Genomic DNA, 19834 nt, shown 5'->3' on the forward strand with positions numbered 1-19834 from the left:
TTTTTTTTTTGTGGTACTGGGGATTGAACTCAGGATCTTGCACTTGCCAGGCAAGCGCTTATTCTACTGAGCTATCTCCCCGGCCCTTGTTTTTTAACGAAAATGCCTCTGTGCTTCTATATGGATTAACCTTGCCAGCCACTTCTGGGTCCCTCCACATCTGTACAGCTGATGCAATGACTTCAATTAAGTCACACATACCACATTCTAGTAGGCAGTACTCCAGTGGTGCTTGAACATGTCCTAAACCCTAAAAGCATTACAGAAACAATAGCTACAAGTTGGATAGAGAGGATGACATAAAAGACTAACAAAATTTGACTGAAGACAAGACATTGTGAATAACAGTGCACACCAAGTGATAAACACAATCATTCTGTTTAGTATAGCAGACTGGTCACTGGAGAAACCAGGCAGACACACTGACACAAATTTTGCTGGATAGTTAAACAAAAACACAAACTAGGGGAAAGTAGATAGCTGATTTGACACCTGGGATACTTTTACAGGTAGTATTTGTCCACCAGATAGAGAAATCTCTAATGTGTTTTGGAGACACATTAGGTTTGATAATACAAACCTGCTATTTCATCAGAAAAATCTGTCAACAGAAAGTTATGATGTACTTAACCTACAGGGTACTCATTAAAATTGTAACTCCATACCAGATTGACCTAAAAGACAATAAAAACTCATACATACACATATTTAGGAAACACTGAGACAGAAAGGAATTAAAAGTCTGTCACTTTGGGCAGATCTAGAGGATCACAACTCAGTGACTATGCCATTAGTCTTCTTTTCTTAAATCCATACTACAGAGGCCACTAGCATCTGTACTGGTAAATAACTATACAGGAGTACTCTTCTGACCAATGCACCTAGCCAGTGACTAGAATTGCTTAGCCATGATACATGCAACCTGCTTACTGATCCAAATAGCAGAATTACAAAGCATTTCCTTACACATCCCAAGTCCAAATTAATGTTCAGGTACAAAATAGTACTTAGTTTTCCTACAAATAGATCGAGTGCCAGCTAGCTCATAACACAATACAAGTGAGCACTGGGTATCATATCCCCTACTTATACCCTAAGCTACTCCCAAAGTGGAGGTAGGGGGATTGAAAGTTCAAGGCCAGCCTGGGCAACTTAGTAAAACTGTCTCAAAATAAAAAGAAGTGGACAGGAATATCTCAATGATAGAATGTTTGCCTAGTGTAAGCAATTCCATGTTCAATTCACAGAAAAAGAGAAAGAGAGCAAGGAAGGAAGAAAGAAGATGAAGAAGGGGAGAACAGCAAGTAAGGTCACTCACAAGTCAGTGCTTAAAACTACAACGTAAGGGGCCAGGATGTAGCCCCGTGGCACAGGACCTGCCTGAGTTCAACTCCCAGGACCAAAAACCACACAAAACAAACAAAAAAAAATCCTACAAATTAAGACACAGGCCAGAGGGCACCCATCCCAAGAGGTACCCACTCCTTGGCCATCCCAACCACGAGTCTACACAGAAATGAAACATTAGGAATCCCCACTACTGTGGGAATGTTCCATATTTTATGTCTTTGTTAAAATTCTGATCAGCAGAAATTCCTATCAGTTCCCTCTGGCTTTTACTACGCAGCCAGGAGCTTTCACAGTGGGAGCCAGTAAGCTGTCTCCAAGACATGGCAATGTGAGGCTGGTGAGTCTTCCCTGTAGGTCACAGGAAATGCAAATGGAAGGAAATATTTGACCACCTATCAGAACCCTTATAATGTTTAACTGGGACTATTCAACTTCTACAAATGTTTCAGTGATGCCCAGTTCAACATCCCACAGAAAGGTCCAGTACGGTTGTTTGCTTGTTTCATTTCGAGACAGGTTCTTGCTATGTAGCTCATGCTGGCACTGAACTCACATTCTGCCTGCTTCAGCCTCCCCATTGCTGGGATTATAATAGGTATGTAACACCATGCTTGGCCACTAGTTCAAATATCAAAAGGCAAAGTTTATTTGGAAAAGAAAGTATCCTAAAGGGAAATTGCAAGCAAGATCTACAAGAATATCAAAGGAAAACATCTGGTGAAAATATGTTAAAACTTGGGCAGTAACAGCTCAGGTTCCCAGAGTAAAGTATAAAAAAAGGACCCTTAAACCTTGAGGGGTCAGGATGAAGGACACTAACATGGAGAGACAGACACAAAGATGGCTGCACTGACAAAGCCATCAACTGTCCACAACTGACACATGGACGGTTGTGCAAATGTGGGCAGGTAGACACAAAAGTGCTACTGCGGACAGGTGGACAAACGTGCTGACTCTAGTGGACAGGGATGAACATGCCAACGAGGCAGCCAGGTGCACAAATGGCGCTGAAACAGGCAGAAATGGTCAGACAGGAAAACATGGGCAGCTACTGGACAGATGGTGCTGACACTGACACAGAGGTGGGGGATGTGCTAACATAGACAGGTGGTGTTAACGTGGACAGGCAGAGACACAGACAAATATGATAATAAGGATGGGCAGGCTCGTGGACAGCCACACTAGTATGGACAGGCAGGTACCAGGCATGTGTCTTTGCAGTGAAGATATCCCCCATATGATTTAGCTGGTAATAATTTTAAAAAGAGATACAAAAGATATCTACACAGGCCAAGAGTGGAAAAGTAAGATTACACTATGCTTCCTTACACAGACAAACAGCTCACAGACATGAGACTCAGTCATGATCTCCCCCTTCATTCCTCACAGCTTAAAGTCCTAGGTCCAGAACCATCAATCATTCAACTCATAAAATGAAATAATTCCCAGTGAAGATTGCCAGATGGCCTAGCTTTACCTCTTCACACAAAAGCAACAGGACCTGACTCCTCACTCAGCCTTTGGAGTTAGCACTGCTGTTTTTTCTGGTCACAAACACAGGGAGCACATAGAGAAGGGCGTACCAGAATCTTTTCAGTGTTGAGAGAAAGCAAGGAGTCACAGGGTGGTGATCCTTTGGGTTCGCAGTCTGACTCATGGAAGTTCAAAAATGATGACTCTGAAAAGCAAACATACCATTATCCCCTTACCTTAAATGGATATCCTTGGGTGCCTACTTGTAAATTGAAAATTTAAGAATTCACATAATCAAAATAAAGACAATTTTTTAAAAAAGTCTGAAAGAAGCATCTATCTTCCACCTCACCTCTGTAGTGCATAACATTTCAGTTTGCAGGTGTTTTGTACATTCACAAGTAATTCTCCTCATACCCACTCTAGATACAGCACAGCTTCCTGATGGTGAAAAGGGATTACAGCCAGGTGTGGAGCACAACTATAATTCCAGTACTCAGGAGGCTGAGGCAGGAGGATTGCACTACATAGTGAGTTCAAGGCCAGCCTGAACTACATAGCAAGACTGTCTAAAAAAGCAGGGAGGGCACAGTGCAGGGGTGAGGGGGGTGGGTTCATAGCACACAGATAGGGGACAGATAGGGATGAGACTACATAGGCTATGAAAAAGCCATGGAGCAGAAACAACACTAGTTCATACTTGTCTTACACAAAGCCAAGCAGGGAAACCTGAGAAGACAGGAGCCCTATATCCAGAGAATATAAACAAGGAAAAGACAACCAATTTAAATCATGAAAGGACTTAATATACAATTCTCCAAAGCTATACAAATGGTCAAGGAATACATAAAATGATCCTCAACATTACTATTAATTACAGAAAGAAATGCAAATCAGACCAAAATGAAAACCTCTTCACACTATAATGTCCATTTGAAAAAGCAGAAAATAGTGTTGGAAAGGATGTAGGGAAATTGCAAACTTTGCAAATTACTTGTTAGAGGAGGGGAGGGAGAAGAACGCAGGGGGAAATAAAAAGAATTAAGATGTGCTATATACACATACTACCTCCCCATAATAAACAGTAATTTAGGGATAGAGCACATGTGTGAGGACCTGGTGTTAATTCCTGACAGAAATAAAAATAAATAAATACAACAAGAGTGAACTTAAAAAAAAAAAAAAGAAGAAGAAGAAAACGGGATACCCACTGTAGAAAACAGACTGGCAATTTACCAAAAAGTTTAACAAAAACCTGGCATGGTGTGGTACATGCCTGTAACCCCAGCACTCTGGAAGATTAAGGAAGGAAGACCACAAATTTGAGTTCTGCCTGGCAATTTGACAAGATCTTGACTCAAAACAAAAAATGAAAAAAAGGGCTGGGGACATAGTTTAGTATGAAGGTCCTGGGTTCAATCCCCAGTACTACAAAAAAAGAAAAAGTAAAATATACAGTCCACACATGACCTACCAATTCCATTCCTATGTATATGGAATATAGTACACAGATACTGTTCATTTAATGACCTATTTGTCAGCTATTCAAACTCACAGGTGAAGTGTGCTCTCTGGACTTTTGACCTTTTTTTTTGGTATAGGTCTGTGTATCATGCTTATAGAAGATCAATGTCTTTCTTTTGTATAGTATATTTGTTTATATGGTATTGTAATTTTTGCTGATTGTACTGTAGTTTTTTATACTGTTACACATTACAGTATTGCATGTAAGCATTATGCAAATAAAAGCAGTTGTCAAGCTGGAGTTTCCTTTGACCATTTCTTTGTTTTGAATATTTTTTTTTTATATTCTTTTTTTTTTTTTTTCTTTTTTTTTTTAACATTTATTTATTGTGTGTGTGTGTGGCCAGCTCAGCCCACCAGGGGGCGCGGCTGGCTGGCATGTGGTGCTGGAGGATCGAACCGCGGTCCCTGTGCTTTGCCGAGCTTGTTCCAAGTAGGTGCTTTAGACCACTGAGCCATCTCTCCAGCCCTGTTTTGAATATTATAATATACATACTATATATGGGTCCTTATTTAGTGACCAGTTCAGTAACAACCTAGTCACAGGAATACTCAGTCATTAAAGAAGGAATGTTTACACCTAAAAAAATAAAAACAGGGCACTGTGTACAAGCACTGTACACACCTGTTCATAGATGCACTATTCGCAATAGCCAAAAAGTAGAAACAGTCAAAATGTCCATCAACAGATAAATGGATAAACAATTGTGGCATAAACATACATGGAGTATTATTCAGTCATAAAGATGAAGAACTGATACACATCATATCATGGAAGAACCCTGCAAATATCAGGCTAAGAGAAAGAAGCCAGGGCCGGGGAGCTAGCACAGTAGCATAGATGTCTGCCTGGCAAGTACAAGGTCCTGAGTTCAATCCCCAGTACCACAAAAAAAAAAAAAAAAAAAAAAAAGAAGAAGAAAGAAAGCAGCTAGACACAAAAGAGCACACATTACACAACTCACTTATATAAAATGCCCAGAAGTAAATCTATAAAGAATGCGGATTAGTAGTTGGCAGGGGCTGAGGGCATAAGAAGCTAGAAAAAAACTGAAAGAAAAAGAAAAAAAAAAAAAAACCTGATTGATGGAGCAGGAGTCTATCTTGGAGGATAGAAATATTGTGAAGTAACTTTACAATACTGTGGAACCACTATGTGCCACTGATATAGTTCATCATGTTTGAAACAAAGTGTCAGAGCCAGAGGAACCAAGCATCCTGACCAGTTTCCTTATGCAGACATCTGGCTCAACCTGCACCAGCACCTCCTTCTTGGCTCTGCACCTGTGTCTTACTTAACAAGAAAGCCATCCTACTTGTCAAAACAAACACAGTAGGTTATCTGAGAGGCTCTAAGATGCAGCCCAAGCCAGAAAAGCTTTCTGCCAGAGGACCCCGAGTCCAACCTGCCTCCTCATTACCTCCACCAACCTGGAGCTGCTCTCCCAGATCCCACAGCTTCACCATCTCTGCTCTTCCACTCAGTTCAAGGCTCTAACTCACCTCCAGCTGCCGCTTCACATTTATCCTGGACTCAGGGAGGTACACCAACCAGCTGGTGTACCTGTAGTACCAGCTGCTCAGCTCCACTGACCTCTTAAATTGGAAACATCATATCACATCCTATTAGGAGAAGCCCCAGGCGATGATAAACTTACATCTATCTTCCAGACCCAATATGGAACAACTGTCAGCAACTTCTGACTGTACTGAAGAACACCACACTTTAAATGGGGCCCAAGCCTGGTTAAAATCCAAACTTCCTGCCTCTGTGGTTGATCCTGATGCTTGGGTGAATGCAGTCCTCCCCTGAGTGGGTCCAAACTGGGGTTATAACATGACAAAAGGCGGTGAGGCCTTAGATCAGTACCACACTGTTCTCAATGCTGCCTCTGTTAGCCTCTAATGTTAGAAAAATATCCAAAAGGTTGATGGCTTTGCTGGCATAAATGCTACCCAATTACTTCAGATTGCTCAAAAGGTCTCTATAAACTGAGAAAAACAAAACAAACAAACAAAAAAAAAATGACATTATGCAGACCACAGAGCCCCCCCTCCCCCAAATAGACTGGACTCTAGTAGACTGGGCCCCCAAGAGCCCTCGGACATTGCCAGAATCAGGGAAAGAACAAAGACTTTTATAGTGGATGGTGGGGCTAAACATTCAGTTATAACTCAGTACCACTGCTGTAAGTCACCAGCACAAATGTAGCCCTACCAGAAAGCAATTCTGCCAAAGCAGATCCTGAGATTGGTGGACTTGATATCAAACATTAGTTTCTGTACATGCCTGAGTGTTCTACACTTCTCCAGCAGCACTGTGTCCTTTCCAAGTTGAGAGCAGCTAGCTCACTTGCTCTAAGTCAGCCAGCCTCTTTCACTTGGGGTCCACTGTCTTGGGCTTAGTATCGACTCTAACTGTATCCCAGGAGAAAGAATGACAGCTGTATCAGCCTGAAATGCCTGATAATCATGACCCTGAAATTCTGACAGACCCGGTTCCAGAAGTGTGGACAAAAGACTCACCCCCAGGGCTTACTATCAATCATGCCCCTTTGGTGCACCTGAAAAAGTTTGGGATCTTTGGAACACTCCTCTCCTCCCAATGAGAAAGCCCAACAAGGACTATCAGCCAGTGTGCCACCTGGTTTACATGTCTAGATTTAAAAGATACCTTCGTCTCCCTGTGAGTTGCTCCATCAGCCTCTGTGACTGGAAAATCCTAAGGCAAAACACAATACATTTGGGCTCAATCGCCACAAGGAGTTAAAACGTGCCCACTATTTTTGCCAAGCCATTAGCACTTTTTCTCTGAGACAGTCTGGTTCTCTGTCCCTCCTGCTTGAAATCACAGTTCTGAGAAAAAATAATAGACTGTCAAACTACAAAGATATACCTCTCTTGCCTATAAAGTCAGCTTAAGATCTCCCAGCTGCCAGTGCCACCCTGATTGCCCGCTGTATATGCTGCCTCAATCTTCTGCAACCCACAGCCTGCTGGTACCCCTGCTTGGACCTATAAAAAAAAAAAGCCTTCTTCTGCCTTCAAGTAGCTCCTATAAGCCAGCCCCTCTTTGCCTTTAAATGGAAAGACCCCAGTTCTAGACTCAAAAGCCAACTGAATGGGACTCAACCTCCTAGAGGTTCAAAAACATGTTTCTTCTTTGAAAAGTACTTCTGATTAGTGACACTCAAGCTGCCTGCTGGAAAGACACAAAAGCTCTGCCACAATATCTGACAAGAGTTGGGCACAGTGGTGCATGCCAGTAATACCAGCACTGGGGAAGCTGACACAGGAGGATTGCTGTAAGTTCAAGGCCAGTCTGGGCTACATAGTAAGCTCAGGGGCAGCCTGAACTATACAGCAAAATACTGTCTCAAAAAATAAAAAAAGTTAGGGCCGAGGAGATGGCTCAGTAGGATAAGCGCTTGACTGGCAAACGCAAGGATCTGAGTTCAATCCCCGGTTCCACAAAAAATAAATAAATAAATAAATAAATAAATAAAGTGTATGTGTGAGAAACTGGTTATAAAAACAAAACACAGATTTCTTGGAGCTGCTGGCTTCTATAGATTCTGGATCTACAGAAGGAAGATTCTGGATCCTTCAGTTCACACAACCAATGATGCTTATTCAGACTGTCGGCCCTTGGTAGTACCCAGTGGCTAACTGTGTAAATACTTAGATCCGGTCACTATGGGCTACCTCCCTACTCATTTGCCTCTACACTTTAACAGCCAGTGTCCCTCTGCCCAAACAAGCTGACAAGCACACCTTAGACTGAGACCTAACTGTCTAGGTGCCACATGTATTACTGGGATGAATTGTTCTTAAAATGGACTTCCTGACAGATGTTCAATATATTCTGTTTATGGATGGAAGTATCCTTGTTAACAATAAAAGTCCAACAGGTTAAATATGCTTTAACCACCTTAGACAAAACTATTTTGACCAAAACTCTCCTGCAGGGATGACCTGTACGGAAAACTGCTTCCTGCTGCTGTCTGGAAACCTGCCACCAATGACGTGGAGTCAGTCCTAACCCCCCCCCCCCCAACACACACACCACACCAAATGTGGCTATAAGCTCAAGCTTCAGAGCTGGCACCATCCTCCTGCAGCCAGCTCAGGCTTTAATGGCCCTGACCTCATGCACACACACATGACCCAGATACATATTATCTACCTCTACAAGCTTCAGAAATCCAGCTTAGAGTCACTGAAAAATTTGCTTGGACAGCTCATCCAAGGCTTACTCTGAAGAAACACTTAACGCCTTATGCTATCACTTTGGACAATGACAAGCTGATGCATGACTGAAGCTTGAGGAACGCATTCATGGATTCCAAGTGTGATTCTTATCTCAGTTCTCTCCCATATGTACTTGATAGTGTGTTATCCAGCTCGGTTTTTACTTGTTATCCTCTGACTATAACCTTTGAGTTGGCCTTGTGGACAGCTGCACCAGAGTGGAAGGCAACCAGTAAGGCTCTTTTCCCTACTCTGTAAAAGCCTAAGGCAATCATTTATAATTTAAAAATGGTTGTTGCTTAAAAAAAAAAAAAAAAAAAAAAAAAAGTTTGTTGTTATCAATGTACTCACAATGTTGGGGTCTGGATTCTGGCTCTGTTTAATTTAACCATGGAAAATCAAACTGCCAGAACCCAAGCTCCTATTGAGTTTTACCTGGTAAAAACAGATCTTGAAGATAATTCAGTCCAAAGTCTAGAGTGAACAAGGCCTAGTAATTCTTGGATTTGATCTCTGCCAAATTATTACCACTCCAGACAATGAATGAATGCCCTCTTGTCAAAACAAGCCCAGAAGACCCCACAGGGCATCCACTCTGTTGGCCTCTGATTTCAATCTGTGCCCTGGAGACAAATACAGATACAGAGGCTACAGGTCCAGAATGGAGTACAACTGTCCCTCCTGGAAATGTGTGTCCATAGCCTCTTTGTGATAGGGGCCCAATGATGACAATAACAAACCACCTTAAGGTCATCCTTCAATGAGCTAAGAAAGAACTGACCCAGCACTGAATAAGATTTCTCTGAGTAACATCAAGAGGGGGAACTGAAAGGAAAAACTATGTAAGAGAAATGGTCCTTTTTAAAACTTTATTCGTTTGAAGTGGCCTAGCTTTGCAACTGCTCTATGGCTTTGTAATTACCCTGTAACCACAAGAGCATAACCTAACATGCAGGATGCCTGATTATACCAACTATCATGACCACTAATCTAGCCTTGTAACCCTGTTAGCTAATCAACAGAACTGACAGGCTGTTCTGTCTCGCCTTTGTACTTCCTGCTTGTGGACCATATCAAAGCCCTAGACAGACTAGAGATCAGGGCCTGCTATTTTGAGAAAGATCCTAATCAGTGGCCATCATTGTAAAATAAATCTTTGCCTCCAATCCTAGGTGTCATTCCCATGTTCCTGCTTGCCATAGCAGTATGGTGGTACACACCTGTAATCCCAGTCAATACTCAGGAGGCTGAGGAAGGATTGCCCTGAGTTCAAGGCCAGCCTAAACTCAAGTCTCAAAAAATAATAAAAAAAAAAAAAAAATCAACCCATATCTGGTGGTGCCTAGACTTTCTCAAAGGTAATATAATTCTTAGTGACAAAGATATTTGTGACAAGTAAACAGGTCTACAAATATCAAGGCCATCTCTCATAGATCTCATACTTCAAATACTGCTTCTAACTCTATCAGGCCAGTTTCTCAAAGCTGCTGTCTAGTCTCCAAGAAAAAACCCATAGTGGTGCTGGTGGACAGCTCTCTTCCCTCAGGCCTCAATCTGTTACTTGGATGTGAGCTGCCACCAGTCAGTTCTGAAGAGCTCTGCAGAGATCCTCACAAAACTAGGGAGGGTCACACACAGAAAACCCTGCCAGGGGAAAGACAGGGCACATAGTACTTTAGTAGAAAGGGTTATCACAGCATTTCCACAGAACACAAAACTTGGTTCACTTCCTCCAAGAAGCAAAAAGGAAACAGTTCTCATTATACAAGTCTCCTTCCTTCTATTTATGACCCCGTCTCTAGGCATAGCAACTTCTGTGTGTTGTGAGCAAGATCAATTTCCCTGTTTTTTTTTTTTTTTTTTTTTTAATGTATTTAGTACAGGGTCTATAGGGTCTCACTACACAGATCAGATTCACAGTGATACTTTCTGTTTTTCAGCCTCCTAAGCACTGGGATTACAGGCGTGCGCCATCATGCCCAGTCTCATTCGCTGTCTCAGTGCACCCTAGAGGTGGGCCCTGCAGGGGTTACAACTGGTCTAGGCCTTGGTCTACCAAACCTGTAAGATTAGGGAATCAATAAACTATCTGTAGCCAGGTATAGTGACACATACCTGTAATCCCAGCACTTGAAAGACTGAGGCAGGAGGACTGTTGTGAGTTAGAGCCCAGTTTGAAATGCAAAGCAAGAGTCTGTCTTTTAAAAAAAAAGCTATCTCAAAGACCTCCACATCTCCCTCTATTCATAGCTCTGCTCTTGCTCAGCAGAAGCCTTCTCTGGCCACTTCTTCAAGCAATGCCCCACGCTATTTTGTATCTTCTTGCGCTGCTCCATTGAAGTCCCATCATTGGGGCCATGCTATATGCATCTCCTCCTCACCAAGATGCAGGCCTCATACAGGGAATAGATGACACCAAGTAGAAAAGGTAGACACACAAATAGATTTTTAGTGCAAAAACAGATTCATTTCAGCTCTACTGTTCAAAATATTAGGATCAGTGAGGTGTCCTTTTACATATGTCTAACCTGAAATCTAGAAGTTTAAGAATACAACTTTGTTAACAAAGTTTAAGGGCATAGGATTTTATCATTCATTAACACATCCTTTCCAGGTGGCTTGATCTATCAGTGGTACATACATGATTGTACCATCAGGTCTTGTATCACTAATGTATGAATGGATTTAATCATTTTATGTCTTTTTACTAATAAAAATGAAAAGCCACCCAATGGGGCAGTCATGCATATACCACTGGTGGTTCTAGCTACCTGACAGGAAGACATTCAAATTATGACCCTAAGGTGAAAGTGTTACTGTTAGTAAGAAATTGTATTAACATACAAATATGTTACAAACAGGAGGTCAAATTCAAATCTAGACTCTATTTCTTAACAGTTCAACCCTGCTTAACTTTTCTGCTTTAGTTTCCTCTTGGGTAAGTGGGGGCAAGCAATACCATCAGCACCAAGAGGATGCAGAGTATTTATAATTACTGTATGTAACTGGAAAACAAGGAGAGCTGCAGGAAAACTTCTATTATTTTCTTCCATAACTGCAAGCTAAAGAGTCAAGATAATAAAAGATAATTTTAGTTTTAGTTTAAATATATACATATATATATATAATTTTTAAAATATAACAGTATTTTCTCCACAAGAAAATAAAGAGAGAAGATCCTAAGTTTGCAGTTATAGATGCTTTTCAAGTAACACAGAAATGTAAAACTGTGCCAGAGGAAAAAGCTATGGGTCAGGGAACACATAAAACTCTAGTTGAGACACAAGGATGGCCCGCTTGTGGCCTCAGTAGTGGATGTTAGGATTAGACCGTGTCTTCTCTGAGGCCACGATTCCCCTTAATGGTGCTGCAGTGCCCAGCTGCTTCTAGCCTTTTCCCTGTGATACCTATGGACTAGTGACTCCCACTGGCAGCTATCTTTGCACCTACCATCATGGGAGGTCATAATATATTTTCCATTCATCAAAGGGTGTAGAGATTTAGACCCACACAGCAGCAGCGTAGCCATTTGCACCTGAAAGCTGCAAGAAGCAACTGGAACAGCAGTGTCCTCCATGCAGAGGCTATCTTTTTTTTTCTGTAGTTTTTTTTTTTAATTTTATTGAGAAATATGAATGAGACAGTTTCAAAGCTGATTAACAGGACAGTTTCGATAATCAATACATTGTACATTGTTATCTTCTTAGTGGTTATCCATAGTACAAGAAGCAGACAGGATATCCTGTCCAAACACTATTAGTACACCTCTTTCTTCTCACAGAATTAAGCAAAAGTAGCTGTAAATTTATCCTATTTTGTATATATAAATACAAAATGATCTTTCCTTTGTATTCCCTTTTTTTTGTTTAGTCCTGTCAGAGGGGGGTATTCTATTGGCATCTAAATACTATAGGTGTTTGAATTCAGCTAAACAATCCAACACTGGCCAGCAGTCTATAATATTAGTAGGTTATCCTCAGAAGTTACTGACTTGAGCCTTTTATAGCTCATCGTATTAATATGGCTTTATGTACCTCGTTTTTATACTTTTCTGCTGGATGGTTAAGACCAAGATAAAGCAAGACCTATATAATAAGAAATGTAACTTTTGTATCTGATAAGGTCAGTCAAGTTCCCTCAGGATTTATCCTGTAGCCCTGTACTGCACTTTGTAGATCCTTTGTCAGTGTCAGCCATGAGGATGAGTCACGGCCACTGCTTGACCAGTTTGCTCTCATGCAGAGGCTATCTTGACACAAATAGGTGTGTGGCCGGATAGGCAAGCCAAATGACAATGGCAAGACTGACAACTGGTGAGGTCAGGTCTATGTGAGTCTGAAGCACCGGTCAGTCCCAGATCCTGGCACTGCACTTATCTAGACCACTATGTCTATCATACAAGGATTCTGGAGATGGAATACAGCATCACCATCCCCCACCTCCAGGTAGGTCATGCTTAGTTGTAAATTCAAAATTTGCTCATATCCTGGGACTTGATGGGCTTCACAGAATCCAGCTTCTACACAACTGGCAGAATGAAGAGGGAGAAATGAGAGGCTTATCAGGAGCCTCTACAGCAAGAGTGGCAGCTTTTGTCACATACATCACGGGGTAAAGCTGAAGGAAATAGCTGGTGCCCCAAGCAGTGGGCTGTTGGCTGTGGGAATGACTAGCAGGCTGAGAGCAGCTGCACATCTTGAGGACTTATTCACAGGTGCAGGACATGTACATGAGCTCAGGGGAGGCTGTGTGAAGACTTGCTGAGAAGATACATGCTACTCGCAACTGTTCACTTTAAATTCTATCTGAGAAAAAAAGCACTGCCCGAAGTAGATATAAAAACTGAATTATTTATAATGCATTATGTTAAAAACCTCATAGCTTCCTCTGAGTTAGGGAACATCAGATGATGTTCTTCACATGTGAGGGAATGGAGCAGCAGACAGAAGGGCTCCTCTCATGGCCTTGTTTATAAGAAACTGCATTTATCATTTCCTGGGGAGAAATCTCAACCCAAGTCAGAGTTGGTTCAAACGAAGATGCCATGGAATGAAACAAGCTATCTGCATGAAGGATACCAGTTGACATTTTCCTGTCCAGATCTGAATCTCCTCTAGCCCATGACCATCAATGACTAAGGAGGAGAGGGAGAAGGGAAGGGGAGAGGGAAAGAAAGGAGAGAGAGGGGTAGAAGGTGAAAGTGGGGGCAACAGGAGAAGGGAATGAGGGGGGAAGAGAGGAGGGAGAGGATATGCCCAATACAAAGGCTATGCAGCCCAGCACCACAGGTGTGCTGCCCTACTGGAGCCTGTGGGGGGATGAGACAAAAACTTTTTGCAGAGGGTTTCAGGGGTTCCTCCCTCTAAGGCTCAGACCTCAGGGAGGTGATACTTTCACTGGGCCTCAGATGAAGGCACTGCCATTCAATAAGGTGGCACTGCCTTTCTCATAGGCCAGTATACAAGACAAACAGACCAAGTGTACCTACAACAGTACCTGATACACTGCAAGCATCTCCTGTCAGCTATTTTTCTCCTTTCCCCCACCGCATTCTTCTGAAGAAACTAAAAACCCTGTATCTAGGCAAACAAACAAGATTGTCTCCAATTCACTGAGACAATCTTGCCAACAAGTAATTCATTCACACAGCACCACAGAACATAGCGTGGGAACGGCCACTCCTTTTTCCGGCTGTAGTGAGGGCTACAGCATTTATGCTATTATCAACCACGGCCTACCACAAAATAAAGAAGTCACCCGTCCGCAAGTGTGACTTCCTCCCACAAGGCAGACTGCGCCAAAAGGAAATCAGATTGCGTTAATTTTGACATCTCATCGCAGTTTAAAAAAAAAAAATCCGCCTTCGCTAGTGTATGGTGTTAAAGCGCCCAGCAGCGGGCTCCTACAGTGGAAGACCTCCATCCTTTGCAAAGCAAGTCCTAAGGGAATACACACTGGGGGAAGGCATGAGAACATGGACTGAAGGTTTAAAAAACAAAACAAACTAAAACAGAAAACTCAAAACAGTAAAACTCAAGAGAAAAAAAACGTGCATGTCATTCCCAGAGGCGTCTGCCACGATATACTGAACAGGCCAACAGCGCCCGACTTCAGCGAACGAGTGGCGCGGCTGCAGTGTCCACGAGCTGAAGGCCTGGGGACGACCGGCGGGCACGAGGTGGTCCCAAACCCGAGCCGGGGGTCTCTACGCAGATGCCGCAGGCTCGCTCTCATCCTCTTTCTCCTCCTCCCGGACACTCTACCTCGAGGAAGCATGCTCGGCGCCAGGCTCATACCCAGGCTGTCCCCTCAGCCCGCGGCCGCCGGCCCACTCACCGCACTCTGCGGGGTACTGGTCTGTCCAGTCCCCCGATTGCGGGCAGCCGCCGCCCGCCGGGGCCTCCTGCTGCTGCCGATGCTGTAGTTCCTGCTTGAGCAAGGACAGCGGTGAGTAGTGCTCCGTGGCGCGCGCGCAGGCCAGAGCCCCCAGCAGCGAGACCAGAGGGAGCGCCCGGCCCACCGCGCCGCCCGGGTACCAGCGCCCGCGGCCGGCAGGTGCCATCTTCCCGCACGGCGCACGCGCGCCCGTGCTCGGCCTGAGGCGAGCAGGTGGGCGCGGAGACGGGCGCTGCGCCTGCCGGGAGTCGTAGTCCGCGACGCGCCAGCCCTAGGTCCGCGCCCCTTATCCGGACCACTAATCCCAGGAGGCCTTGCGAGATAGCCTTTCAGTTTCCGGCCTGACGACTTCCGTTCATGCCAGAACCTACTTGCAGCGCGACCAGGCGAGTGGTTGGGCAAGAGGGCCAGTGGCCGGCCTAGGGTGTAGCGAAGATGGCTGAGGCCGTGTCACCCGCCTCCCCGTACCGGTGCATCGAGTGCAACCAGGAGGCCAGCGAACTCTACCGAGACTACAACCACGGCGTGCTGAAGCTCACCATCTGCGTGAGTGCGCGGGCGGGCGAGGGCGGAGGGCTGGTGCGCTGCGGGAGAGGGGCGTGTGGGCGTCGGGCCCGGCAGTGAGGACGCGGGAGTTAGTGGCACGCCAACTTTCAGCTGTTCCCTTTAAAGTCCCCTGTTGAAGATAAGTGTCGTTTCCCATTCAGTTTTCACAATTGAACTGTGCGTGCGGACACGGTACCCCTAGTAACCTCATAGAAACAAAGCAAGACTCTTTAAAGATTATCAAGTGTCAGTTCCAGGCACTATTAAGATATTTAGCTCCCACCTCTGACATGCTGGATGCAAAGACGCATAAGATACACGGTCCCACCTTTGAGAAGATTAAAAGCCCGGAAGGTTCCGTTTAAAAGTACGTGTTTGCGTATTGTAGAGTAAAACTTAAATAGATTCGAGGATAAGTAGGAAAAGAAGTAGTGCTTGCGATGGTGATACCGAAGAAAGCAGCAAGAACATTTATGACAAATCGGTGTAGCCAGTTTACGTTCTAAGAAGTGTGGCTTATCAGTGAAATGGAGAATGTTAGCAGGACAAAGCGTGTCACAGCTGACTAGTGAGGTGGTACTGTTTGAGGCCCGTGTGCTGTATTGGTTTAAACAAAAAGTTTTTTTTCTTTTCAGGATTCTTGTTTATTTGGTAGTAGATGATAAGGAATGGAATAATTTTGCCAAAGGAAAACATAGTTCCCGAAAATAATACTGTACTTCAAGTGTAGCTCCCCCTAAGATGTTCTACTCTGTGTGTGTGTGTGTGTGTGTGTGTGTGTGTGTGTGGTTTCCTGCTTACATTTCAAATGAGGGAGGCAGGAAGTAACTGACAGAAGAGCAGTTACCAGAAAGGCAAATACTACAAGGAGAGCAAAGACAAGGCAGATCTACATGAATGAGAAGGAGCTAGCAGACTTGAATGAATTTCCTGTTGGTTATTGTGCTTTGCAGGGAAATTGGGCCATGCCCACAGCGTGCTGTATGGTACAAGAGCGGCCTCTCAATTGATTCCATGTTATAAGAGTTATCCCATTTTAGCACTTAGACCACGTGGTAGCACACTTGTCTTGACCTTCTAACTGGCTCAAAAGGTCAGACAAATGGCTCTAGGTGATTTTCTGCTATCTTGAAAATGATTCATAGGTGACTGAGAACAGAGCGTTTTTGTTTTGAGTGTAGCAACCACTCTACATTGCTAAACAAATGAATGCAAAAGCAGCAGTAGCTGCTCTCCTACAAGTGCTGCTTTCTGCCTGCCTGCTTCTAAGAATTATCCAGACCCTGAGTCTTATATTTGTGGTACTTGAAAATGGTGTACACAGAACTTTACTCAAGGACAGAGAAAGGTATCCTGGAAATCCTAGCTGTTTCATTTAAAAATGAATTAGCATCTCTGGACTTAAGATGTCATATGCAGGAAGAGAGGAAGTGTACTCCGTGTGAGTTGCACAGGGTCTATAAAATAGCCTGTCATAATCATGTGATTTCTGATGCTAGCTGCTGTTTAGGTGCTAGTTCATTCTTTGCTCAAGTAAAGAGCTGCAAAAATATGAGTTCTTTATGCCTCTGTTATGTTAGGTAGATTTAAGTTTGAGGAATTAGCACATCTGCCTTCATTGGTTCGCTTGATGACTGGAAAAATATACCTGTTTATGGTAATGAATGAAGTGGAGAAACTCTTGAGGAAATCACCATTTCATGATGCTGAAGTTCAAGGTTAATATTCTTCAATGTAGTTCACTTTTCTTGTAGTGTTTTGATGTAACTAAAAGGCCATCCTAGTGTATTTGTATACCCACTTCTATTTCCATTTTATCTTGCCAGAGTTTGAAAATGTCTTGTTGAAATTGTAGCCCTTTTTTTTTGTTTGTACTGAATTATAGCATGGGGCTGCAGATAGAGCTCGCGGTACAAGCGCCTGCCTGGCAAGCACAAGACCCTGAGTTTAATTCCCAGTACAAAACAAAAAGCTCTCTGAATTGTAGCATTAATGCAGCTTTGTATTCAATGCTGCTTCATATGTCCATATTTTAATGGTGCTGTGATTTGATGACATCATCACATGTCTAGAGATCCTGAACTCTAAGATGGTGACCTGAGAGAGCCTAGATTTTGGTGACTTCGACCCAAGCTACACCACCCATTTCTTTTGACTCTCCACTATCTACTGTAGCAGAGAAAGACCATTTTTCTTCTGTATCCTTGGTATTATTAGTGGAAAACACAAGCTTACCTGGTTTCTGCCACCTCAAGATTGTTGGCACTGTGTCTTGTTCCTTACCTACATGTAGCTTTTGGGAATTGAGGGAATAGGGAATTTTGCTGAACACCTTTCTACAAATCCTTTTTCTCCTAGGAACCACAGTGTGGGGACTGTATTGCCAATAGACAACAGGCATCATCCAATATATTATAGATCCGTTCATAACAATTCCTACAAATTAAAAAGTAAATTCTTCTAGGATGCTTTTCTGCCTGGAGTCAATCCTTTTTTTTTTTTTTTTTTGGTACTGGGGATCAAACTCAGGACCTTGGGCTTGCCCGGCAGGTACTTATGCCACTGAGCTATCTCCCCAGTATTGGAATTAGTCTTTAAATCAAGTATCTATTTAGCTTCCCAAATAAGAGGTAAAATATTAGTATTTCTAGCCTTGACACTTATATTTAATCACTTGTGAAACTCATTTCTTACACAGTGAAAATTTTATACTCAGTAGAAAATTTACTTAAGTGTTGATTTGGCCTTGCTTGCTGTATAAGTAGAGTATAATTTTAAAGTTCAAGGTTTTAGACTGTATTAATGAGTTTGTTCTAATATTATCTTGTATTATTTCAGAAATCCTGCCAGAAACTTGTAGACAAATACATCGAGTATGATCCTGTTATCATCTTGATTAATGCCATTTTGTGCAAAGCCCAAGTCTACAGGCATATTCTTTTCAATACGAAAATAAATGTAAGTTGTGATAATTTTTAAAAATTGCTTAATGTTGCCTAATAGTGCATGTGCATTTTATAAGAATAAAAATTTTGAACAGAATTTAAAAATACAAAAAATATTCTTGCCAGGGGTGGTGTACCCCTACCAGTACTTGGGAGGCTGAAGCAGAAGGATCAATATGAATTTGAGGCCATCCTGGACCACATAGTGAATTTTAAGTCCAGCCTGAAAAACATAGCAAGAGCCTCTCACAAAAATGGCCATTTTGGTAGTGCATCTCTACAATCCCAGCACTCTGGAGGCTAAGATGAGTATCGTGAGTTCAAGACCAGGTGGGCTACAAAGTGAGCTTAAAGCCAGCCTGAACTGCATAGTGAGATCCTGTCTCAAAAACACAGAAAATAAAATAAAAGAGATAAAATTTTTAATTGGAAAGTAGAACTTTTTTCTAAATATGTCTGGAAATTGCTAGAATAGCAGCAATGGATTGTGCGGATTTTGTATGTTTTGTCTGTTTATTTTTTGAGACAGGGTCTTGCTGTATAGTTCAAAATGGCCTTTAACTTATAGTATAACCCAGGCTGGCCTCAAAATCAAAGCGATACTGCCTTAAGCTTCTGAGGTATAGATTTTAAAAGGTATATTAGGAAGCTGACAGCTATAGTCTGTATTGTCTTTAGGAGATTACCTATTGAAACAGACTCACTGATTCTGAACCGAACAAAATTAAACGTATCTGGATAGGGAGAAAATTATACCTAAAAGAAGTAAACAGACATTAAGAGAAAAACATTAAACATAATTATTGGGGGACAACCCGCGTGGGCCCCCCTCCAGTCCCTCGGATAGGAGCTTTCTTTCCCTCAATAAATATATTCTGCTCATTAAAAAAAACCAAAAAACATAATTATTGCATTCTATACTCTGCTGTTAGGGAATATATGAGGTAAATAACAACATTGAATTTAGTCAGAAAAGTTCTAATTTTAAAAGATTTTTAAAACACATATTTAGTGGTTGAATTGTAAACTCTTTAATATTTGGGGCAGGATTGACATAAAATATAGAACATCCAGTTAAATTTGAAAATCAGGGCCGGCCAAATAGCTTAGTGTATTGAAGCACCTGCAAGTGGGCGCAGGGGCTGGGGGTTCGATCCCTGTGCATGTTGTGCCGGCCCACTAGGGGTGTGCTAAGGTGACAATTGAAACTGAGCATGGTGGCGCACCTGTAATCCCAGCTTTTGGAAGGCTGTGGATCACTACAAGTCCAATCTAGTAAGGAGACCCAGAACACCCTGTAGACCCTTCCCTAAAATACAAAAAAAAAAAAAAAAAAAAAAAAAAAAAAA

General features: G+C 42.6%; 2 protein-coding genes across 12 annotated transcripts in view; one reads left to right on the forward strand and one right to left on the reverse strand.

The window, feature by feature from the left end:
• Ttc13 (tetratricopeptide repeat domain 13) overlaps positions 1-15185 on the reverse strand; it is a 62227-nt gene extending 47042 nt beyond the window's left edge. For 4 of the 7 annotated variants that reach the window (XM_023700871.1, XM_023700870.1, XM_023700869.1 and 1 more), the window contains exons 1-2: positions 14935-15169; positions 2934-3028 (exon numbers count right to left, since the gene is read on the reverse strand). In XM_023700871.1, coding sequence (XP_023556639.1) covers positions 2934-3028; positions 14935-15160 — 321 coding nt within the window. In that variant the 5' untranslated portion in view covers positions 15161-15169. Of the gene's footprint in view, positions 1-2933; positions 3029-14934 lie in introns of all 7 variants that reach the window. The other 3 variants (XM_023700873.1, XM_004640822.2, XM_023700872.1) reach the window with 1 other exon arrangement.
• Positions 15186-15369: 184 nt separating this feature from the next.
• Positions 15370-19834, forward strand: part of Arv1 (ARV1 homolog, fatty acid homeostasis modulator) — a 14756-nt gene continuing 10291 nt past the window's right edge. For 3 of the 5 annotated variants that reach the window (XM_023700891.1, XM_004640852.2, XM_023700890.1), the window contains exons 1-2: positions 15370-15540; positions 18379-18498. In XM_023700891.1, the coding sequence (XP_023556659.1) occupies positions 15430-15540; positions 18379-18498 (231 nt within the window). In that variant the 5' untranslated portion in view covers positions 15370-15429. Of the gene's footprint in view, positions 15541-17120; positions 17259-18378; positions 18499-19834 lie in introns of all 5 variants that reach the window. The other 2 variants (XM_023700893.1, XM_023700892.1) reach the window with 2 other exon arrangements.

The sequence above is a fragment of the Octodon degus genome, unplaced genomic scaffold (genome assembly GCF_000260255.1).
Source record: "Octodon degus isolate 3935 unplaced genomic scaffold, OctDeg1.0 scaffold00127, whole genome shotgun sequence".
NCBI lineage: Eukaryota > Metazoa > Chordata > Mammalia > Rodentia > Octodontidae > Octodon > Octodon degus.